The sequence below is a fragment of the Equus przewalskii genome, chromosome 3 (genome assembly GCF_037783145.1).
Source record: "Equus przewalskii isolate Varuska chromosome 3, EquPr2, whole genome shotgun sequence".
Taxonomy (NCBI): Eukaryota; Metazoa; Chordata; class Mammalia; order Perissodactyla; family Equidae; genus Equus; species Equus przewalskii.
The window spans coordinates 18,230,719-18,256,007 of NC_091833.1; the positions used below are offsets into that span (position 1 = coordinate 18,230,719).

Consider the following 25,289-nt stretch of genomic DNA (forward strand, 5'->3'; position numbering starts at 1 on the left):
TTGGTAGGGTCAGTCTTTTTCTTTTTTTTAAAAGATTTTATTTTTTTTCCTGTTTCTCCCCAAAGCCCTCTGGTACATAGTTGTATATATTTTTTAGTTTTGAGTCCCTCTACTTGTGGCATATGGGAGGCCGCCTCAGCATGGGCTGATGAGTGGTGCCATGTCCATGCCCAGGATTTGAACTGGCGAAACCCTGGGCCACCGAAGTGGAGCACACGAACTTAACCACTCGGCCACTGGGCTGGTCCCGGTATGGTCAGTCTTTTTAATTTTAGCCATTATAATAGGTGTGTAGTAGTATCTCCATGTAGTTTTATTGTATATTTCCCTAATGACTAATGCTGTTGAGCATCTTTTTATGTGTTTTTTTGCCATCAGTGTATCCTTTTTTGTGAAGTATCTATTCAAGTCTTTTGCCTATTTAAAAAAGTTTTTTAGATGGCGTACTGGTTAAGTTAGTTCATTCTGCTTTGGCAGCTGGTGGTTCACAGGTTTGGATTCTTGTCTCGAACCTACACACCACTCATCAAGCCATGCTGTGGTGGTGTCCCACATGCAAAATAGAGGAAGATTGGCACAGGTGTTAGCTCGGGGTGAATCTGCCTCAAGGAAAAAGAGGAAGATTGGCAACAGATGTTAGCTCAGGGCCAATCATCCTCAGCAAAAAAGAAAAAAAGTTTTTTATTTTGAAATAATTATAGATTCACAGAAAGTTACAAAAAAAATATAGAAGGAGGCTCTGAGTGTCTTTCATTCAGTTCCCTCCAATGATAACATCTTGCATAACTATAGTATATTACCAAGACCAGGAAAATAACATTGGTACAATCCACCAAACTCACTCAGATGTTACCAGTTTTACATGTGGTCATTTGTGTATGTGTATAGTTTGCGCAGTTTTATCATTATGTGTAGATTCCTGTAACCACTACCACAATCAAGAGACAGAACTATTTCGTTACCACAAAGTTCCATCTCACTACCCTCTTTATAGCCACATCCACTTCCCTTCCTCCTCCGTGTCCCCATCTCTAATTCCTGGCAACCACTAGTCTGTTCTCCATCTCCATACTGTTATTTCAGGAAAATGTTGTATAAATTGAGTCATATGGTATTTAACCTTTTGAAGTTGGCTTTTATCACTTAGTGTAATTCCCTGTTGATCCTTCCAAGTTGTTGCATACATTAAGTTTGTTCCTTTTAATTACTAAGTAGTATTGCATGATATGGATGTATTATAATTTGTTTAACCTTTTACCCATGGAAGGACATTTGATTATTTCAAATTATTGACTATTATGAATAAAGTTGCTGTGAACATTTGTATACAGGTTTTTATGTGAATATAAGTTTTCACTTCTCTGGTATAAGTGCCCAAAAGTGAGGTTGCCTCCCAACCTCCAATATGTGAGTTTAGTTTTATAAGAAACTGCCAAACTTTTACATTCCCCCGAGCAGTGCAGAGGTTACCCAGTTTCTCTGCATCTTAGGCAGCATTTGGTATTATCACTATTTCTTATTTTGGTCATTCTGATGGGTGTGTAGTGGTATCTCATTATGGTTTTGATTTATATTTCCCTAATAACTAATACTATTAAGCATTTCTTTTAATCATCTGCATATCATTTTTGGTCAAGTGTCCATTCAAGTCTTTTCTTCTTTTAAAATTGGATTTTTTTTTTATAGTTGGGTTTTGAGAGTTCTTTACTTTTTTTAGACACAAGTCCTTTATCAGATATATGCTTTGCAAAGAGTTTCTCCTAATCTATGGCTTGTCTTTTCATTGCAATGTCTTTTGCAGAAGTTTTTAGTTTTGATGAAGTTTGATTTATCAATTTGTTCTTTTATGGATTGTGCTTTTGCTGTTATATCTAAGAAATCTCTGCCTAAGTTCCCAAAGATTTTCTCCTGAATTTTCTCTTGGAGGTTTAATAGTTTTTGGTTTTACATTTAGGTTTGTAATCTATTTTGAGTTCATTTTTTGTGTATGTGACATATGGACCCAAGTTCATTATTTTTACATAGGATATCCAATTCTTTCAGCCCCATTTGTCGAAAAGGCTTTTCTTTCTCCACTGCATTGCCTTTTGCCATCTTTGTCAGAAATCAGTTGACCATATATGTGTGAGTTTATTTTTGGATTCTGTGTTGAGCTATGTGTCTATCCTTTACTGATACTACACTATCATGATTACTACACCTTTATAGTAACTTTTGAAATCAGGTAGTGTTGCTTGTCCAACTTTGTTCTTTTTCAGATTGTTTTGGCTATTCTTTTTTGTTCCTTTTTTGGTGAGGAAGATTGGCCCTGAACTAACATCTGTTGCCAATTTTCCTCTTTTTGCTCGAGGAAGGTTCTTGCTGAGCTAACGTCTGTGCCAGTCTTCCTTTATTTTGTATGTGGGACATTGCCACAGCATGGCTTAGATGAGTGGTATGTGGGTCTGCTCCCAGGATCCGAACCTGTGAACCACGGACTGCTGAAGAACAGCACGTGAACTTAACCACTGTGCCACTGGCCTGGCCCCTGTTTTGGCTATTCTAAATCCTTTGCCTTTCCATAGAAATTTTAGAATCAGCTTGTCAATTTCTTCAAAAAGCCTACTGGAATTTTGATTAGGATTGTGTCAAATCTGTAGACTGGTTTTGTATTGAATCTTCCAACCCATGAATAAAATATCTTTTTCCATCAATTTTATTATTTTATTATTAATTATTTTATTATACATCACTATTATTTAATTTCTCTCAGCAGTGTTTTGTAGTTTTCAGTGTATGGTTCTTACACATCTTTTGCCAGATTTATGCTTATATACTTAATGTTTTTTGATGCTGTTGTGAGTGCTGCTGTAAGCATTCATGTGCAAAGTTTGTGTTTGGACATATGTTTTTATTTCTTTTGGGTGTATACCTAAGAGTAGAATTTGTGGATCATATGTTAATTCTATGTTTAACTTTTTGAGGAACCTCTAAACTCTTTTCCACACTAGGTGTGTCATTTTACATTTCCATTAGCAGTGTGTGAGAGTTCCAGTTTCTCCACATCCTTGCTAATACTTATTTTTTTGTTTTTGGTCTCTCACTGTGATTTTGATTTGTATTTCCCTAATGATTAATGATACTGTGCATCATTTCATGTATTTATTGGCTATTTGTATACCTTCCTTGGAGAAAGATGCATTCAAGTCTTAAAAATAGTCCTATTTTGGGGGCTGGCCCAATGGCCGAATGGTTAAGTTCCCCTGCTCCACTTTGGTGGCCCAGGGTTTCACCGGTTCGAATCCTGGGCGTGGACATGGCACCGCTCATCAAGCCATGCTGAGGTGGTGTCCCACATGCCACAACTAGAAGGACCCACAACTAAAATATACAACTATGGACTGGGGGGATTTGGGGAGAAAAAGGAAAAAAAAATCTTAAAAAAAATAGTCCTATTTTTAAATTGGGTTATGTCTTTGTTGTTGAGTTAGAAGAGTCCTTTATATATTCTAGCTACTTTTTTGTGGTTCTATCATATGCTTGTAGTACAGTACATTCTTTTTACGTGGTGTGCATTCCATCCTGGAATCCCCCAAACTCCTAGTTGATTTTTAAAAATTTGCATACCTTAAAGTTTATTCTTTGTGATGTACAGTTCTGTGCGTTTTGACAAATGCATAGAATTATGTATTCCTTACCCCAATACCGTACAGAACAGTTCCATCATCTTAAAAATTCTCCCATGGGCCCCCTTGTAGTCACCCACTTTCTCTTCCCTCTCTTTCCCTTCCCTTTTTTCCTTCGTCTGGGTTCTTTCACTTTGCAAAATGCATTTAAGACTCATGCATTTCATTGGATGAATTAATAGCTAGTTCCTTTTTATCACTATAAAATATTCCATTGTGTGGATGTACTACAGTTTATTCATTCATCTGTTAAAAGACATCTTGGTTCCTGCTGATATTCGGCAGTTGTGAATAAATCTCCTGTAAGGAGTCACATAGAGGTTTTTGTGTGAAGATAAGTTTCCAGTTCTCTTGCTCTTCTCAAAGAGTCATGTTTTGGCTTCACTGATTTTTTTCTCTTGTTTTCTGTTCATTTATTTTCTGCTTTCATCTTCATTATTGCCTTCGAAGTAGAGGATTTTCTTTCTTTTTGAGGAAGATTAGCTCAGAGCTAACGTCTGCCACCAATCCTCCTCTTTTTGCTAAGGAAGATTGTCCTTGAGCTAACATCTGGGCCCATCTTCCTCTATTTTATATGTGGGATGCCTGCCACGGCATGGCTTGATAAGTGGTGCGTAGGTCCACGCCTGGGATCCAAACCGGTGAACCCTTGGCCACCGAAGCACAGCATGCTCACTTAACCACTATGCCACTGAGCTGGCCCCTCAAGTAGAGGATTTTAAGGAGGAAGAGTGCCTACTTCTTCAGGGAGATTGATCCAGGTGCAGACTGTATGAAGAACTGTTTGGGTGGATGGATGAGACCTAAAGCCAGATAACATTGAAAAGTGAGGAAGTAGAGACATTGACAGTACACTACTCTTTCTAAAAATTAAGTTTTTAGAGCATGGTCTCTCAACTTTTGTATCATTGACATTTTGGACTGGATAATTCTTTGTTTTAGGGGACTGAGTTGTGCATTGTAGGATGTTTAGCAGCATCCCTGATCCCTACTCACTATATGCCAGTAGTACTCCTCCAACTGTGACTACCAAAAACGCCTCCAGACATTGTCAGATGTTTCCTGAGGAGCAAAATTTACCTCTATTGAGAACCAGTGTTTCAGAGGAAGGAGGACAGAGAAGACCCTAAAGAACTCAGATCTCAGGGAAGCTTTTGAAAGGAAGTGGCAGATTGAAGGAAGTAGCCAGTGGAAAGAAGGGGAAGGTTGAAGCTGTGAAAGAGAAGATAACTGATGGAGCTAGGGAATGGAATTTAGAGCATAGATGGAGAGATTAGCATTATATCGGTGATGGGTCACTTTTTTCTGAGAGAACAGGAAATAAATGTAGGTATTTGTAGAGATACATATGTGTATTTTTGAAGGTGGTGTAGGATATGGTGGCTCCCTGCTGTCTTTGTCAAGTAGGATCAAGAGCCCTTGCTAAATGGGGTGTCACTATGGAGAAAATGACCAAAGAGATTAGAGAAGGTTTGGGATATGGGAAATAGGAGTAGGAGCTGAGCTGGAAAAGGCAGAAATGTTGCTGAATGGCATTCAGGGCTCAGCTCAGTATACAATTTGAAGATTTCTGTTCCTCACAGTCTGGATGGTGGTTGTCCTGTCCCTGCTGACCCTCCCAGCATTATTTGACTACTTATGTGTAAAAACAGAGAAGACAGATCATGCATTGATTCTGAGCTGAAATTTGGTGGGTAGAAGGTCAAAGAGTGGTTGGAAATGAGCTGCCGGGAAGAAGGCAGTTGAAGTGACAGAATTTGAGATATAGACTAGATAAGGAAGGAAGTAAAGCCAGGAGATAAAAGATAGATTGAGAGAAAAAGGGGGGTTAAGAGACTGTACATCTAGAATAGCGTATAATGGAGTGGTTGTAATGGAGTAAGAGAAGGAGAGTGATAAGTAGTTGGGGGAGTGGTCAGAGATAGGAATTTGAGTTTTAAGATTACAGGAATCAAGTGGGCCCTGGCAATTTCAAGTTCCAAGTTATGTTCCTGGGAATTGGATGCTGAAGTGAGGTGAGGGTGAAGGACATGATTGTTGAAGATGCCTAGGATCAAGTAGACTTGAAGAGTAGAGGAAGCCTATGCCAGATGCCAGTGACCTAGAGGACATTAGATAATGGTAATAACAGACGGAAGGTGGTTTAGCTGGATGGTGTGGGCCTTCCAAAGACTGGCAAGAATTGTTCCAAAAGCTGGGAGAGGTGCGTAAGAGTAGTTGAGAGAGTGCTGACTCTGTCTTTTGGCCCCAGAGTATGCATTTGAGAATTGGTGAATGAGCAGCTGTACACTACAATGACTGCCAGAGAAGCAGGGTCCTCAAGGGAACCAGCCTTAAGTTTGAGGGATGGGGATGGAGGGAGATTCCTCTTAAGAGATTGAGACCAGAGAGGAGTCAGGTGGAACGTGTCATCCTTGTTAGCATCCTGAAGCCCACTGGAAAAGTGCAGAGTAGTAAGAGAGAAAGAGAAGAAATGATCTAAAAAAGAATGCTGGGTTTGGGAGAAATGGACAGACAATATTACATGGTATTTCTTTCTAGAAACCATGGTTCTTGTACACTCATTGGAAGTATAAGAATTAGTATTCATGTCACTGTGGTAAAGGACTTACTGATGTAATATATTAGGGGACTACTTTTTTCCCTTTTTTTCAAGATTGGCACCTGAGCTAACAACTGTCGCCAATCTTTTTTCTTCCCCTGCTTTACCTCCCCCAAATCCTCCCTGGTACATAGTTGTATATCTTAGTTGCAGGTCCTTCTAGTTGTGGCATGTGGGATGCCGCCTCAACATGGCCTGACGAGAGGCGCCATGTCCACGCCCAGGATCCAAACCAGCGAAACCCTGGGCCGCCGCAGGGGAGCGCTCGAACATAACCACTTGGCCATGGGGCCGGCCCTAGGGGACTACTTTTTAAATTCTTACATTGTGCTTTTATTATCTGATAATATGCTGTTAGTTTTTTAAGTGATGGAACTCTATCATTGACTTAAAAATTATAGTCAATAGTAATATGCAGATTATTGAGACCCAGATTTCTGTTCTATTAAATGATGTGTATAATAAATCTTACGTTTATTTGATATCTGTTCCAGACATAATGCTAGGTGTTGATATAGATTATTTAGAATCCTCAGAACAATCTTTCAGTGTAGATATTATCCTCAATTAACAGTTAAGGTAATTGAAACTCAGATAATTAACTTGATGAAGGCAAGGCAGCTAGTAAATGGGACTCCAAAGTCTGTGTTCTCCATTGTGTTTTTCTCCTTTGATCCTCCCCTTGGGCTTGTGCTACCTCCTTAATATGATGTACAATCCAGTTGTTGTCTAGTGTGGTCTTCGTGTATTCTGTATTTGTGTTGGAATCATAATTAGACAATTTTATTGTTTTCTCTCTGCTTTTAAGGGAATTTTTTTCCCAGCTTCTCATGGTCGTTTTGAATTTCACCTGCCATAGTAGCTACCATTATGTATAACTAATAGAAATAGTACAAAATTTGGAAGTATGAATATATATTAGATATATTGTTTATTCATAAGTAAGTTGAAAAGGAGAAGTTCTAAATGCTGATAAGTATGGGTCACTGTTTTCAAAACAATTTACCTGCTTAATTGCTACCACAATTTCTTGCCCCGGTGGTGAGAGTGTCACATAGGATGGACTCAATGGCTCATTATTATAATCTAGGTAGATTTGAATTTCTCCTAATTATTTTTTCCTTGTAGGCCACTGTAATGGTTATCTTAGGAGAAAATTAAATTGTTCTGGCATTCTTTTCCTTTTTTTTTTTTTTTTTTTTTTTACAAAATCATACTAGTACATATTCTGTGTTCTCTTAGATGACTGTAAATTGGCCTTATTGATTTTTTCCTATATGTGGATGTTAAGCTGTGATTCCAGTACCATTTCTGTGCTATCGACTTTGTCCCTATAATCAAGCATAGTAGTGCTAAGTAAATGGTTGCCAAATGATTCTGCTGTTTTTTTTGTTTTCGTTCTGAGAATTCCTTTGATCAACTGTTCATTATTATTTTTCAGCAATGATAGGACCTAAAGACAATGAAATTCTTTGCTTTTTAAAAATCTTCACGGGAAGTATTTTCTTTCTGCTTTGGTGGGATAAGTAGAATTGAGTACCTGTGTGAAATTCCACATTCATTCCAGCACACTGCTTCTTAAAATGTTCTTGAATAAAGAGGATTTCCTTTGCTTAATGAACTTGGGGTATAAGTTAGTTCAATTTCTCTTGCTTCTTTGTTGCGTTATTTTTTCAGACTCTAGCTGTGCTAATATAATCTTATTTTCAACATAATTTTTCTTTTTTTATTACTTACCATTTTTTGTAATGTTCTGATTTTCCTTTCCAAGTTTCTGAATTGTTTTGAATTTAGGCAATTGATAGCTTGTTAAACCTCGTTTTTCTTATAAAGTGCTCTTCCTTTTTTTTTTTTTTTTTTTTTTTTACTTATTACAAATATTATACATGCTTTTGTTAAAGAATCAAATTGTTCAGTAAAGCTTCTCTGGAAGAGGTAGTTCCTTGATTCTGCCTCTGCCTTACCTTCCTTTTTCCCCTGCCTGGAGGCAGCTCCTTTCAGTTCTTTTAGCAGTTTCTTTTGGTATTTACCTTCAAATCTCTAGATAACATGCTTGTACCACTATTTCTTGATTTTTCAGTTTTAGCCATTATCTATGAACTTCCCATTATGGGAAATGATGTTTTAGCACACTGTCATTCCCAATTACACACGAGCATATTTCTCATTCCCCAATATGGTTATATCATAATTGTGATTAGATTAATATTGTTTACATTATTATGACTACATATTGTCCTGTTCATAGCTAAGTCATATAGTATACTATTATAATTTTTCCTTCCTTGTACAATTTGTTAATTGTTTTTAAAGTTAATGACTGTTATTGTTCTGTGTACTTACGCCAGTTCATTCTTAAAGTTTCCTCTAGGTGCCTGAATCTCATCTCAGTGCTTTCAAACACATCAGTTAGTCTGTCAGTTTTATTTTCTTGGAGACTTGTCTCAGAGCCTTCTAAACTTCTTTAATCTGGACTGGTTGTTACCTAAGCTATTGTACATCTGTCATTCTGAGATCTCCCTTCTCTGTCATCTTGAGGAGTCCCTTTTGCCTTTCTGTTGTGTTGGATGACCTGTTTCTTGGATACGTGTCCTTTTGCTTTATTACTTTATACTCTTTTTGGTGGAGTACTTCCTCTAGTAGCTTACTGAAGGTAAAGTTTTCAGACCATACATATTTAAAAATGTCTTTATTCTCCCCTCACACTTAATTATGGCTGGTTGTAGAATTCTGGATTAGACATAATTTTTTCTCAAAGTTTTGAAGGTGTTGCTCTCCATTTTCTTCTAGCTTCCAGTGTTGCTCTTGAGAAGTCTGAGGACATTCTGATTCCTATTTTTTTGGTGAGGAAGATTGGCCCTGAGCTAACATCTGTGCCAATTTTCCTCTATTTTGTATGTGGGAATACATGGCTTGATGAGCGGTGTGTAGGTCTGTGGCCAAGATCTGAACCAGCAAATCCTAGGCCACCGAAATGGAGCATGCAAACTTAACTACCACACCACTGTGCTGGCCCCTGATATTCTGATTCTGGAGTCTTCCTATGTAAACTGTTCCCTTTCTCCCAATCTTTTAAGTTCTTCTCTTTGTCCTTTGTGTTCTGAAATTTCTTGTTGGTATGTGTCAGTGTGGATCTGTTTTCATCCATTGTGCTGAAATCACCTTCAGTGATGCTTTATTTCTTCCTCTTCATTTTCTGTTCTCTTCTTCTGGAACTTTAAGTTACAACTGTGGCACTCCTGCACAGATTCTAACATTGTCTCCCATTTCCTATTTGTCTCTTTGCTTAACTCCTTGAAAAATTTCTTCAACTGATCTTTGAATTTTTCTTTGAGCCTTCCATTTGTTAAATTTCTAGGGATTCTTTATCTTTTTTAATAAGCACATGTTCTTGTTTCAAGTTTACAATATCTTCTTTTTACTCTGAGGTTACTGAGGATAGGCTTTGTTTTTATTTTTGAGGTTTGCATCTTACTGCGTAGTCTTCTTCCCCAACTTTTCTTTTCCACCTCCGCCTTTAATGTTGAAGCTTTTCTCAGACGTTTGATGATCTTTGACTATCTGCTTATTTTTTAAAATGGGGCACCAAAATCTTAATGGCAGTTCCGTGATCACAAGCAGCACTTGCTAACTGCAGGCCTCATTGTAGGAGTTTTGCTAGGTTACCTGTGATGTCATTAACTGTAGGTCTTCTCTCTTAGGCTACTCAGATTCCCAAGAGAAGAGTCTTCCAGTGTATTGCCTGAAGAGTATAAGCCCATTATACTGTGAGCCAAGAGATGGAAAAGTGCTGGGTGTTTCAATATACAAGTTTTAGAGAGACTTTATCTCATCACTCTATTTTCAGTATGGTTACCCTGGCCCTCAGTTGTTTTTTTGTTTTACCTCTTCAGGAAATCCCAGTCTTCTGCCTAGAGTAACAGGCATCCAGTAGTGCAGAGTGAGGAGGTGTGGGAAATTGGGAAGGATTTTAGTGACTCATTAAACAAACTTTGTACCAATCCTGTTTTCAGCTTTGCCTTCACCTTCACTTCCAAAAGAACCTGGTAGTGCGTTTCCTGAGTGTTTGGAGTTCTTTGTTGGAAATCAGTTTTCTTTTCACTGCTGTCTTAAGTTGTAGCTTTTTCAGGTGCTAAATCAGTTACCACTTGTCCTGCATTCCACCTTCTGAAAGTTTTGTTGCCATGGTTCACCTCCTGTTCTTTTTGTTCTTGTAACTTTATACCCTTAAAAAAAATCCTTTTGGGAGCCAGCCCCGTGGCGGCCGAGTGGTTAAATTTGCATGCTCCGCTTCGGCGGCCCAGGGTTTCACCAGTTTGGATCCTGGGCGCGGACATGGCACCTCTCATCAGGCCATGCTGAGGTGGCGTCTCACATGCCACAACTAGAAGGACCCACAACTAAAATATACAACTATGTACTGGGGGGCTTTGGGGAGAAGAAGGAGGAAATAAAGAAAAGATTGGTAACAGTTGTTAGCTCAGGTGCCAATCTTAAAAAAAATAAAAAAATAAAAAAATCCTTTTACTATCATTTAGTGGTGTTTTGGTAGGGAATGGGCAAATGTGTGTCTTCAGTCCTGTCTGGAAGTTCTTTCAATTTGTTTTTGTTTTTTATTGAGGTGAAATTTACGTAACATTACAATTAACCATTTTAAAGTATATAATTAAGTGGTATTTCATGTATTTTCAATGTTATGCAACCACCAGCTCTTTCTAGTTTCAACACTTTTTCATCACCCCTTAAAAACACCACGTATCCATTAAGTAATCACTCAAGTAATCACTCTTCATTTCCTCCTCCCCCAATCCTCTGGTAACCTCTGCTCTGCTTTCTGGCTGTATGACTTTGCCTATTCTAGAAATATCATACAATATGTGATCTTTTTTGTCTGGCTTCTTTCTTTTAGCATAATGTTTTCCAGGTTCATTCATGTTGTAACATCTGTCAGTACTTCTTTTCATGGCTGAATAATATTCCATTGTATATATACACTATAATTTGCTTCCCCTTTCATCTGTTGATGGATATTTGAATTGTTTCTACCTTTTGGCTATTACGAATAATCTTGCTATAAATATCTGTGTACAAGCTACTGTGAAGGTGCATGTTTTCATTCTCTTGGGTGTATATACCTAGAGGTGGAATTGCTCGGTCCTATGGTAATTCTGTTTAACTTTTTGAGGCACTGTCAGACTGTTTTCCACGGCACTGCACCATTTTACTTTGCACCACTAATGTATAAAGGTTCCTATTTCTCCACATCCTCACCAACACTTGGTATTTTCTGTGTGTGTATGTGTGTGTGTGTGTTTTTGAGGAAGATTAGCCCTGAGCTAACATCTGCCACCAATTCTTCTCTTTTTGCTGAGGAAGACTGGCCCTCAGCTAACATCTGTACTCAACTTCCTCTCCTTTATATGTGGGACGCCTACCACAGCATGGCTTGCCAAGTGGTGCCATGTCTGCACCCGGGATCCAAATTGGCAAACCCTGGGTCACCGAAGCGGAAGGTGCGAACTTAACCTCTGTGCCACTGGGCCAGCCCCTGTGTGTGTGTTGTTAATTAAAGCCATCCTAGTGAGTGTGAAGTGGTATCTCATTGTGGTTTGTTGTTGTTTGTATTCTTTTTTTCCTTCTTCTCCCCAAAGCCCCCCAGTACATAGTTGTATATTTTAGTTGTGGGTCCTTCTGGTTGTGCTTTGTGAAATGGCGCCTCAGCATGACCTGATGAGTGGTGCCATGTCCACTCCCAGGATCTGAACCGGCGAAACCCTGGGCCGCCAAAGCAGAGCGTGTGAACTTAACCACTCAGTCATGGGGCTGATCCCCTCATTGTGATTTTGATTTGCCTTTCCTTAATGACCAGTCATGTTAAACCTAAATGTCTTTTCATGTGCTAGTTGGCAGTTTATTTATCTTCTTTGGAGAAAGGTCTATTCCGATCCTTTGCCAGTTTTTTAAATCGGGTTATCTTTTTATTGTTAAGCTGTAAGAGTTCTTTGTATATTATGGATACTAAACCTTTACCATATTTGTGATTTACAAATATTCTCACTTTCTATTTTTTTTCCCCAGGGAAGGATTTGCCGTGATCTAACATCTGTTGCCAGTCTTCCTCCTCTTTTTTTTTCTTCTTCTCAAAGCCCCAGTGCATGGTTGTATATCCTAGTTGTAAGCCCTTCTAGTTCTTCTATGTGAGCCTCCGCCACAGCATGGCTACTGACAGACAGATGGTATGGTTCCGTGACTGGCAACTGCCCAAGTGATGAGAGCACAAACTTTAACCACTAGACCATCAGGGCTGGCTAGGCTTCAGTTTCTTGATAATGCACAAAAGTTTTTAATTTTTATGAAGTCCATTTCATCTAGTTTTTCTTTCATTGCTTATGCTTTTAGTGTCCAATCTAAGAATCTATTGCCAAATCCAAGCTCATGAAGGTATACACCTATGTTTTCTTCTAAGAGTTTTATGGTTTTAGCTCTTATATTTAGGTCATCGATCCATTTTGAGTTAATTTTTATATATTATGTGAGGTGGCGGTTCAACTTCATCCTTTTGCATGTGGTTATCCAGTTGTCCCAGCACCAATTGTTGAAAGGACTGTTCTTTTCAACCCTTTGAATCATCTTAGCACCCTTGTCAAGAATCAGTTGATTGGGCCAGCCTGGTGGTGTAGCAGTTAAGTTCACGCGCTCTACTTCGGCAGCTCGGGGTTCACCGGTTTGGATCCCTGGCGCGGACATACGTACTGCTTATCAAGCCACACTGTGGCAGGCGGCCTGCATATAAAGTAGAGGAAGATGGGCATGGATGTTAGCTGAGGGCCAGTCTTCCTCAGCAAAAAGAGGAAGATTGCTGGCGGATGTTAGCTCAGGGCTAATCTTCCTCAAAAAAACAAAAACAAAAAACAGTTGGCCATAGATATTTGGGGTTTATTTCTGGACTCTCAATTCTGTTCCATTAGTCTATGTGTCTGTCCTTATGGCAATACCACACTGTTTTGATTGCTGTTGCTTTGTGGTAAGTTTTGAATTATGAAGTGTAAGTCTTCCTGCTTTGTTTTTCTTTTTCAGTATTATTTTGGCTGTTTCAGGCCCCTTTCAGTTTCATATACATTTGAAGAGTGGTCTTTCCATTTCTGCAGAAAAAGCCATTAAAATTTTGGTAGATTGCATTGACTTTGTAGATTGCTTTGTGGAGTATTGCAATGTTAACGATATTGTCTTCCAATCCAGAAACAAAGGAAGTCTTACCATTTATTTAGGTCTTCTTTAATTTCTTTCAGCAATGTTTTGTAGTTTTTAGTGTACAAATATTTCACCTCCTTGGTTAAATTTATTCCTAAGTATTGTACTCTTTTGGAGGCTGTTGTAAATAGAATTGGTTTTTTTAAAATTTCCTTTTTGGTTTCTTCATTGCTGGTATATAGAAGCACCACTGAATTTTAGGTGTTGATCTTCTACCCTGCAACTTTCCTGAATTCATTTATTAGCTCTAGTTGTGTTTTGTGAATTCTATGTGATTTTCTATATATAGAATTGTGTCATCTGCAAATAGAGGTAGTTTTACTTCTTCATTTCCAATCTGGATGCCTTTAAAATATTTCTTTTTATTGCCTAATTGCTCTGGCTAGGACTTGTAGTACAATGTTGAATAGCAGTGGTGAAAGCTGACATCTTTGTCTTGTTCCTGATCTTAGAGGGAAAACTTTCTGTTTTTCACCATTAATATGATGGATTTTTCATAAATGCTGTAGGCCATTTTAGGGAAGTTCCCTTCTATTCCTGGTTTGCTGAGTATTTTTTTTTCTTGTGAGGAAGGTTGGCCCTGAGCTAACATCTGTTGCCAATCGTCTTCTTTTCGCTTGAGGGAGATTGTTGCTCAGCTAACATCTGTGCCAATCTTCCTCTGTTTTATGTGGGATGCTGCCACAGCGTGGCTTGACAAGCGGTGCTAGGTCTGCACCCGGGATCCAAACCTACGAACACTGGGCCACCAAAGCAGAGCACACAAACTTAACCACTACCCCACTCGGCTGGCCCTTGAGTGTTTTTTTTAATGTCATGAAAGTGTGTTGAATTCTGTCAGATGCTTTTTCTGTGTTAATTCAGGTGATCCTGTAGTTTTTTCCTTCATCCTAGTATTGTGGTAATTGATTTTCATATGTTGAACCATCCATGCATTTCTAGGATAAATTTCATTTGTTTTTTTTTTAATATGCTGTTGGATTTGGTTTGCTAGTATTTTGTTGAGAACTTTGTGTCTGTATTTATAAGGGATGTTGATCTGTAGTTTTCTTGTAGTATCTCTGTCTTGCTTTGGTATCACGTTAATACTAGCCTCATAGAATGTGTTAGGAAGTGTTCCCTACTCTTCCATCTTTTGGAAGAGTTTGAGAAGGATTGCTGTTAATTCTTCTCTAAGTGTTTGGTAAAATTCACCAGTGACGCCATCTTGTTCTGGACTTTTTTTCTTGGGAGATTTTTTGACTACTGATTGAATCTCTCTACTTGGTATAGGTCTGTTAAGATCATCAATTTCTTCTGAGTCAGTTTTGGTAATTTATGTGTTTATAAGAATTTGCCCATTTCTCATAGATTGTCTAATTTGGTGGTGTACAGTTCATAGTATTCTTATTATTGTAGTATTCTCATATATATTTTTACCAACACCAGTTATAACATTCTACAGAATCCACTTAGGTGACACTCAGCTATTGTTTTCTCAACTTCTTTGAAAACATTCTTGCTTGAAGTTGTTCCATGCACACTGTTCATAGAGGCTAATTCTTCAATCACTTTAAATTCTGCAGTGACTCTTCAGATAAATAATAATTGAGGAGAATCGGTAATATCTGGTTACACATCAGGAGCCAGGGAAAACCACTTGAAATCATTTGCCTTGTTTTGTAATTGCCTATTGATGTTGCTACCAACATCCTCAATTTTTCAACCGACCGTTCTTGCTGAAAGGCTAATAGTTTTATACAAGTTTGTTTTCACTGAACAAGTTTCTTCATTTGCTGCAATCAAACACAGTTTAAATAAATCACCACTAGTAAATGACCTTCTTTGCTTGGCTAACAAATGAGCCATTCAGAAACTTTCTTTTTCTGAAGAAATCCCACTGTGATAAGATACTCTGTTTATTCTAATTTTTCTTTTGTTTTCCTGTGAGTTAGGAGTATTGTGATGAATGCTTACTGTGGCAATGCTGGTGTATAAGGTTTTCTTATATAACCCAGCCATAATGTCATTGCACAATAAACATAATGCTATGCCATCTAATTTGATAACAAAATAACCCACACTCCGTTGTGCCTTTAAGTCGTGTCATTCAATTTGAAGTCCACTTTACTCTTTCCTGTTTTGAAGTGATAGGTATGCACTGGTAAGTTAAATAAAGGTTGCAGTCAGTATTCGTTGCCCTCAAAATGCTGTCAAGTTAAAGCTGTCACTGCAATTTGTTAGTGCACCAAGTAGCAGTGGGAAGCAATATCTCTCACAGGTACTTAGCTCTGCCCTTGTTGTATGAGAGTAACTGTAGACACCAAACAAACAAATGAGCATGGCTCTGTTCCAATAAAACTTTATTTGTGGACACCAGAATTTGAATTTCACATCATCTTGTATTATAATACAGTATTTTATTTTTTTCACCCATTTGAAACCATTCTTAGCTTGTAGGTTGTGCAGAAACAGTGGTAGGCCAGGTTTGGCCCATGGGCTGTATTTTGCCAACCCCTGCTTTATAGTGTAGGTAAAGATATTCCTAGGCAACCTCTATTACCCAGATAACTGCATGCTTGCGTTGGGCCCCCTGGTGGCTGAAGGAACACAGAGTAAATAAATCTTGAGATGGTCAAATTTCTGAAGCACCATAAATTTGAGAATTTTATAGTGGAATTATGGGCCTGGGACCACTTATCATAGTGAGATTGTAGAAGCCACTCATATCATTTCCAGAGCTTGGGCTTTGGTGACATTTGGGAAAAAGAGGAAGCAGCACTCCCCCAAATTTTATATTCAGATCTCTGCAGTGATTTAAGACATCGTTATGATGTAGAATATGTTTGCTTCATTTACAGTTTATTTGGCAAAAGGGTGTGGATTTCAGCATCAGTTAACCACTGAAATGACATTGGTACAATAATTACATTTGAATGAAACTATATCTTCCAAGGGTGACTTTCTTTCCTTCTCCCCTCTTTTTTTCACTCAAGGGGTTGAGGTTTAATAAATTAATAGTTTTTGCTACCTTATCAAGTACATTCTTAAGTAAAACTGGGTTTTTATTTTTTAACTATGAATGTGTGGTGTGAAGAATTCAGTGACTGTTAACAGTTGGGTGCTGCTGTCCCACTTTGAACTAAGGTGCCAGCAGTTTTTTGTTTTTTAAATTGTGGTAAATATACATAACATAAAATTTACCATCTTAACCACTTTTAAATGTACCGTTTAGTGGCATTAAGTACAGTTGCGTTGTTATGCAACTCTGGGGTGAGTTTTTGTAATATACCGTTTTGAACTCTTTATTTTGTGACTGGGATCCAAGAATGAAATCCACCTGCTCTTGTCAATCCTTGATTTACTACAGTATTTATGAAATAATGAACATGAACTAAATTTACAATTTGTATATTTTTAAAAGAGAAATGTAATTTGTAAAGAAGCAATACACTTAGATGGAATTCTTAAAGAACAAGTTGTTCTGGATGATTCTAGGTACTACCCTTAGAATGTAGGGATGATTCTACCCTTTGGACTGTTTGCCTGTTTTTTCTTGTCTCTTTCCTTTTCTTTGCAACTATTTTCTCTCCATTTTGATTTCCTGCTTCTAATCTGTGGACTAGATGAACATATATATTACATGTTATGAGATCTAAAATTGTATGTAGAGGGTCTGAATGAGGGTCCAACGAAAATTCCTCTGAGTTAATGTATGAGCTTTTATGCTATATATGTTGGATTGATCGGAGACTTGTTTTACTTCTATCTGCTCAACCACCTTTTGAATAGGTGACATTGTCAGCTGAGTTGTAGAAAGTTCTTGGCTATCGTCCTAATTCAGCCAGCCTGACAGCTTGCCAAGAAAATAGATGGTTCAAAAATTCCTAATTGAGGGTTTTGTTGACATAACTTGAGGATTAATATGGATTCTATAAAGGAAAGTAGTTTCAACAACTTTAACAAATACTTTACTATAGACCTAATAAACATCAGGGACTTACTTGCTAGGTCTGGATATACCGCAATCAAAATTATTCTCAAATATAATAGAGATCATATCACTCCCTTTTTAAAACTGATAGTTTCCGTTATCCGTAGTATAAAAATTCAGACTCCTTACCATGATCCTTCTAGGTTTTGCTTATTTCAGTTCTCCCCCTTCAGTTGTTGGCCCTAGCCACATATTGGGCCTTTCCCTTTCTCAAAGAAGCCAAGGTCTTATCTGACTCAGTATTTGGTTTTTACTATCCCCCTGTGTTGGAACTATCAGCTTCTCTACCCATCCCTCCCCCTACTCCTTGCTTTGCTCCCTGTTTCCTGTTCATCTTTCAGGTTTTAGCTTACATGCTGGATTCTCAAAAGGGCCATCCCTGTACTCTTTGTAAAATAGGTTCCTTCTTTAGTCTCTTTTCCACCACTTAGGAGTACTTTCAATTTTTAATTTATGTTTTTGTCACTCTCCCCTGAGACTGTATGCTGCCTGAGGGCAGGGACCATGCATGTCTTATTTACTATTTATATACCTCTAGAACAGTTCCTAGAACATTGTAGTCACATTATAAATAGCTATTGAATAAATTAGCATTTTCTTCACTTGGCTTCTGGGATGCCACACTCTTTTGGTTCTTTCATTTCATTGACTCTCTCTTCTCATTCTTACTCATTCTTCTTTGTCTTCCTGATCTCTAAACTTTGGAATCTGCTATGCCTCAGTTGCCTGCTTTCTACGCTCACTTACCCTAGTCATCTCTTCTGATTTTATGGCCTTACATTATGACTCTCAAATTTTCATGGCCAGCCTGAGACTTTATATACAAGTATCTACGTGATATCTCCACTTGGAAAGCTTATTGGCATCTCACATTTAATGTGTCCAAGATAGAAGTTTTGATTTCATATCTCTGAAATCTCTCTCACTTTCTTCTTCATTTCAGTAATTAGAAATACTGTTCTTATAATAGTTCAGGCCCCAAACCTTGGTGTCATCCTTGATTCCTCTCTTTTTCACGTGCAGTCCATCAGTGAGTTCTGTCTGCTCTGCCTTAATAAAAAAATCTCATTTCTGACTGCTGCTTCTACTTTTATAACCCACCACCACCCAGGTCCTGTGCTCCATTATTTTATACTGGGATTATTACGGTAGTCTCTTAAATGTGTATCAGATTATGTATATCAGATTCTGACACTCCTTTGATTGGAACCCTCCAGTGGTTTTCCATCTCATAATAAAAACTAGTTGTTCTATTGGTCTGTGAGGCTTTACTTGACTAGCCAGTGCTCCCCACCCTCCCAGCCCTTATTCTACCCCCTCACTCAGTTCTATACCCACTAGTCTTCTTGCTTTCTCTGGTACACTCCAAAACTACTCCATCTTCAGGCCTTTGACCTCTTGCAGTGTTTTTCCTCTAGATTTCTCTATAGCTCAGTTCCTCATACCCTTTTGGTATCTCCTTGGGTATTGGAGACAAAACCCTTTCCTAACATTCCTATCTAAATTAACTTCCTCTCCTCCTTGCACTGTATTCTCCTTACCCTATTTTATTTTTCCTTATAACAAATGCCACCTTCCATATGTTACTAGAATGTAAATTCTATGAGGAGGGGGATTTTGTTTTGTTTACTCTTGTGTTTTCAATGTCTAGAACATGCCTGCTATATATAGTAGCTACTCAAAAAATATTTGTTAAATGAATCATCACATTACCTCTGGTTTAGGGCAGAATACACATATATGGTTGAAAAGTGAACAGCGCAAAGTTGGTACCCCAAAAATGGCAAAATAGGAATGTAGAAAGAAACTGATTTATTTTATTTTATTTTATTTTTGAGGAAGATTAGCCCTGAGCTAACATCTGCCACCAAGCCTCCTCTTTTTGCTGGGGAAGACTGGCCCTGAGCTAACATCCGTGCCCATCTTCCTCTACTTTGTATGGGGGATGCCTGCCACAGTGTGGCTTGACAAGCGGTGCATAGGTCCACACCCGAGATCCAAACCGGTGAACCCCAAGCTGCTGAAGTGGAACATGTGAACTTAACCACTGTGCTACCAGGCTAGCCCCAAGAAACTGATTTCTTAATGACCTTATTGAACTGATGAATAACCAATTCTGGAACTGTCCTACCTTTGGACTTCTTGTTATGTTGGATAAGATTCTCCTCCCCCGCCCAAGATGTTTTGCTTAGGGTTTTCTGTTCTTTGCTGCTTAGAAATTTTGAATTTTGTGCTGAACCATTTTACTTCTAAATTACACTAAATTTTAAAATAACATCCTGGTTGAAGAAACTAGTAAAATTGATACTCATGTCCCTCCACTGTTGCAAATTAAAACAAGTCTTTTGAAACAAATGTCTCTATATAGTAGGAGTGGTGAAAATGTGGGTGCTCTTTGATCTGGTAACCCCACCCTTAGGAATTTATCCTCGAAGACAATTCAGAAGGAGACAAAAAGGTATATGTATAGAGATGTTCAATATACACTATTTATAAAAGCAAAAAGTAGGAAATAAATATGATCATTGACCCTTGACATTTTGCATGGCCCTGAAAATTGTTTAGAAAGTTTCTGTAAAGCTCAATAAAATATTTTTGAAAACACTGAAAAAGTTGTATGTTATATAGGCTAAACAAATCTAGGCTGTTAGAAGTCAGTATAGTGATTACTCTTGGGTGAAAGGTTATGACTTGGGAGGGTGCCAGGCGGGGGCGGTCTGAGCTGTTCATGTTCTTTTTTTTTTTAAGGGTGCTATTACAGGGTGTGTCTATTGGTGAAAACTTATCATGCTGTGTACTTATGATGTGTGCTCTTTTATGTATGTATCTTATATTTCAATAAAAGTTTAGGAAAAAACCCCCAAAATGTTGTGATCATAGGTATATAAAATATATACCCAATATATAGACCAAGACATATACAAAAACGTTGTGTTAGGTGATAGCATTTGTTTACAGTTTTCTTTAATAATTTTCTTACAGTTAGATAAGAAACAAATTTTTTTGACTTTTAAGAAACATTTTTATTTGTGATAAAATATGCATATTATATTCTCTAACTATATTTTTATAACAGCTTTATTGAGATACAACTCACATACTGTACAGTTCACCCATTTAAAGTATAAATAGGGGCTGGCCTGGTGGCAGAGTGGTTAAGTTCGCATATTCAGCTTCAGCGGTCCGGGGTTCGCTGGTTTGGATCCCGGGTGCGGACATGGCACTGCTTGGCAAGCCATGCTGTGGTAGGCGTCCCACATATAACGTAGAGGAAGATGGGCACAGATGTTAGCTCAGGGCCAGTCTTCCTCAGCAAAAAGGGGAGGATTGGCAGCAGTTAACTCAGGGCTAATCTTCCTAAAAAAAATATATATGTATAAAGTTCAGTGGATTTTAGTATATTCACGGAATGGTGCGACCATTACCACAACTAGTATTAGAACATTTTCGTCACTGCAAAAAGAAAACCAACACCCATTATTAGTCACTCCTCATTTTCCCCCAAACCTCTTCTTTTTGTTGTTTATTTTTTATAGCTTTTTCTTCCAGCTTTTTATCCCAGTCAAATATGGGTTTTCTTCTTTGGAGCTCTGACTTCCTACTCCTCTTTATTCAGTAAGTGGAATGCAAGAGTGGAGTGAATGGTGTATTTAAAAAGATGTTTCAATTTATTAGGACATATTCCGGAGTTAAAAAAAATTAAGTAGGATATAACATACCCATCTTAAATTTTAAAAAGGGAAAATCTAGGTAATTGGTGTGTATTGAGTTCTTGCTAAATATTAGTCATTGTGTTAGGTTACTTGTTTTAAAATGGTCCTGTGTGTTTCAGATGATACTCTACTCACCTCCTGTCAGTTTTATAGAAGAAACTGCCTCCCCAGATTGAGGTTCAAGCAGATTAAATAACTTGTCCAAGTTCGCACAGCTATGGAATGGCAGAGCCTAGGGTTTAAACCTAATGGGTTTTGTTTTGTTGTTTTAATACATGTAAAAACTCTTTACTGAATATATTCACTAACCACAGAACATCTTAAAAGTTCTGAAATCTAGGACTTAACAGAGATAGTTAAATTATAGGATGCTGGCTAATGATAGCAACGCCAGGAGTCTAAAGATATGTGTTATTTTCCAAGGGTACTAATATAATGAAACAACATGATCTCCTTCAGTACTTTTCAGAAGAGGCTAAAGGTTTGTGCTTCTCTCTGTTGTATCTATGAACAGTTTTGTCTTTAGTTTCCCAGTGATGAGCTCTTTGGAAAAAGTGAAGGTGTTCAACCAGCACCTTATACTGGGGCTTAGTACTTCTGCCTCACTGAAAATGGAAAATAATCACTCCTTCCTAAAAGTGAAATTGCAGAATACCCTTATTGTTCCCGACACTGTGGTAGGAAATTTGGCAGGACTTGTTTAGTGTTAAATATTCCAGCAGGGGGTGCATTTTAAAATTTCTACCCTTATGAGGGTTACTTGATCAATCATAAGTTAAAAAGCTTAATGAGTTATTTCCTAGTTGAGGTAAAAGATCCAATGGGATCATGTGGCTTTTGTAACCTAGTCTGCTATGAGCAAAGATATGAATTCTTGATGGTGTGACTATGGAGGAAAAAGCTGTTACTGTTAATCATAAACATTTCCTTAGGGAAAAGTTCTGAGTTTTACCACAAGGAAACTGGGGCCTTGAAGAGGTTAAATGATGTAACTAAGAGCTCACAGTTAAAGGCAGAGGTGGACTAGAGTCTGGGTTTGAGTGTATAAGCCTTTTCAGTAATAAACTTAGTGTTTATACTTACAACTAAAAACCTTTCAAAGACTCTGTTTTGTCCTTTACTCCTTTTTTAACCTGCAGACCCTAGATGAGGCTGAATTTATATGATTATGTCATTCTATAATTCTATCAGTTGTTTTGAGAATTATGGATATGATTATTTAAAAAATAAAAGTGTTTATTTTCAGATAATTTTTTCTGGTTCTCATTTTAGAAAATGTGGAAATAAAGAAAAAGAAAAAACTTCATGTATAATTACATATGTAAATATGTAGTAATTGCATATATCTGCAGAAATAACCAGATACATTTTTTTAAAAAATACGTACCACTCTTTATTGGAGCTAATGATGTACATTTTATGTCCTACTTTTTTCTCTCAAGATTATTATTATTATTTACTTTCTCATCTAGTAATTTATATACATCTAAATTTTCTAATTCCTTGTTTTGTTGATTTTGTTTTTTTTCTTTTTGCCTTCTCCCCATAGATCTTGAGCCAGATGATTGTGCATCCATTTACATCTTTAATGTAGATCCACCTCCATCTACTTTAAACTCACCACTTTGCTTACCACATCATGGATTACCGTCTCACTCTTCTGTTTTGTCACCACCGTTTCAGCTCCAAGGTCACAAAAACTATGAAGGAACTTGTGAGGTTCCTGAATCTAAATACAGCCCATTAGGTGGTCCCAAACCCTTTGAGTGCCCAAGTATTCAGATTACATCCATCTCTCCTAACTGTCATCAAGAAATAGATGCTCATGAAGATGACCTACACATAAATGACCCAGAAAGGGATTATTTGGAAAGGCCTTCTAGAGATCATCTCTATCTTCCTCTTGAGCCATCCTACCGGGAGTCTTCCCTTAGTCCTAGTCCTGCCAGCAGTATCTCTTCTAGGAGCTGGTTCTCAGATGCTTCTTCTTGTGAATCTCTTTCACATATTTATGATGATGTGGATTCAGAATTGAATGAAGCTGCTGCCCGATTTACTCTTGGATCCCCTCTGACTTCTCCTGGTGGCTCTCCAGGAGGCTGCCCTGGAGAAGACTCCTGGCATCAACAGTATGGGCTTGGACACTCCTTGTCACCCAGGCAGTCTCCTTGCCACTCTCCTAGATCTAGTGTCACTGATGAGAACTGGCTGAGCCCTAGGCCAGCCTCAGGACCCTCATCAAGGCCTACTTCCCCGTGTGGGAAACGGCGGCACTCTAGTGCTGAGGTTTGTTATGCTGGGTCCCTTTCACCTCATCATTCACCTGTTCCTTCTCCTGGTCACTCTCCCAGGGGAAGTGTAACAGAAGATACCTGGCTCAATGTCCAGGGTGGATCAGGCCTTGGCCCTGCACTTTTTCCATTTCAGTACTGTGTAGAGACTGATATCCCTCTGAAAACAAGGAAGACTTCTGAAGATCAAGCTACAGTCCTACCAGGAAAATTAGAGCTCTGTTCAGATGACCAAGGGAATTTATCACCATCCCGGGAAACCTCAGTAGATGATGGCCTTGGATCTCAATATCCTTTAAAGAAAGATTCATCTGGTGACCAATTTCTTTCAGTTCCTTCACCCTTTACCTGGAGCAAACCAAAGCCTGGCCATACCCCTATATTTCGGTGAGTTGATGGAAATGACTGCCAGTCATTTGTTGTGCTTATGGGTTATTGGTGGCATGTAACTATATTATCTCTATAGAATGGTTTGACCATTTTTCCTCCTCCTCTTTTTTTCTCTTTAATTTCTTCCAAAGTCCACATTTATTTTCCTTTGAGTCTTAAAACTGTTTTTAGATAGGCTAAAGTCATAATTTTAAAAGCATATAGATAATAACAAATCACATTTAAGAATCCCTGGAAGGAATTTTCTTATCTAAAAAACCTTCTTGTAAAGGTTGATTATAATATGAATTAAATTAGTAATAAAACTAATTGAGAATAGGTTTTTTATATTTTTAAGAGCTCAAAATACAAATTAAATTTGCCTTTTCATATTTGCGGCAAGTATATTTTTTCATAATTTATTTTTTGTCTTTTGACTTTATAAGTTTGTGATTTTGTTATTGTAGAGGAATTTTTAACTTTTGTGTATTTAAATTTGTCTATGCCTTTTGGTTTTGTGTTATATTTGAAAGCCATACCCTACTCTGAAATAATTAAAAATAAACAAAAAAATCTAACTCGTATTTCTAATGAAGTTTTTTATATATATTATTATTATAATATATGTATGTAACTATATATAGTATTTGTATTTGTATAACATGTAAAATAAAATATATATTATTAAAAATATTAAACATGGTAAAAAATATATAGATATATAATGTATATGTTTGAATCTTGAGTCTAACTAGGGACTGGAGTGAGGAATAGTGTAAAGACTTTATTTTCCAAATGGTCTGTCAGTTATCACAATACCATTTATAGAATAAATCTAGTCTGTAATTGATTAAAAAAGATAATTTTTGTCATTTATTATATTCCCACATGGAGTTGGGTCTGTTTACTTTTTTTTTAATGCTTTTTCATTGATATAAATCTTTATTTCTGGATCCAGATCTTTAGAAAAACATAATGTGGAATTATGGTAATTGAAGATACCTTTTGAGCCTATCGCTCTGCTTCTGAAAATTATCTTAATCTTTTCAGTGGTTTGCTTAAGTCTGCAGAAGAAGTGCAGAAACTGAGAGTTGATGAAGCTGAGTTGTTTCAGACTAATAAAAATTAATACCTTTGAGTTTCACAGTAGCTAGTAAAGCTAGGCTGCGGATATTCAAGGAAATAATGAAATAATTTAGAAATTTACAGTAGGAATGATTGTATTTCAGAGGTAGAAGAGATCTTAAAAGTTCCATTTCACCAATCACTAAGAAGATATTACTTTTTAAGACAAATCATTCTAGCTTTGGGTTCATCAGTATTTGACCTATATACATAAGTTCTTTCTTTTCTAATTTCATGTTTTCAGTGTTAATATGTCTAAATGAACCTGTTGCCTTTAAGCTATTTAAATTATCTTATTGA

At 37.5% G+C, this 25,289-nt stretch overlaps 1 protein-coding gene across 2 annotated transcripts in view; it reads left to right on the forward strand.

Moving 5' to 3' along the window:
* Positions 1–25,289, forward strand: part of NFATC3 (nuclear factor of activated T cells 3) — a 127,673-nt gene that overhangs the window by 12,339 nt on the left and 90,045 nt on the right. For both annotated transcript variants that reach the window (XM_070613733.1, XM_070613734.1), the window contains exon 2: positions 22,754–23,882. In XM_070613733.1, coding sequence (XP_070469834.1) covers positions 22,754–23,882 — 1,129 coding nt within the window. The remainder of the gene's footprint in view (positions 1–22,753; positions 23,883–25,289) is intronic.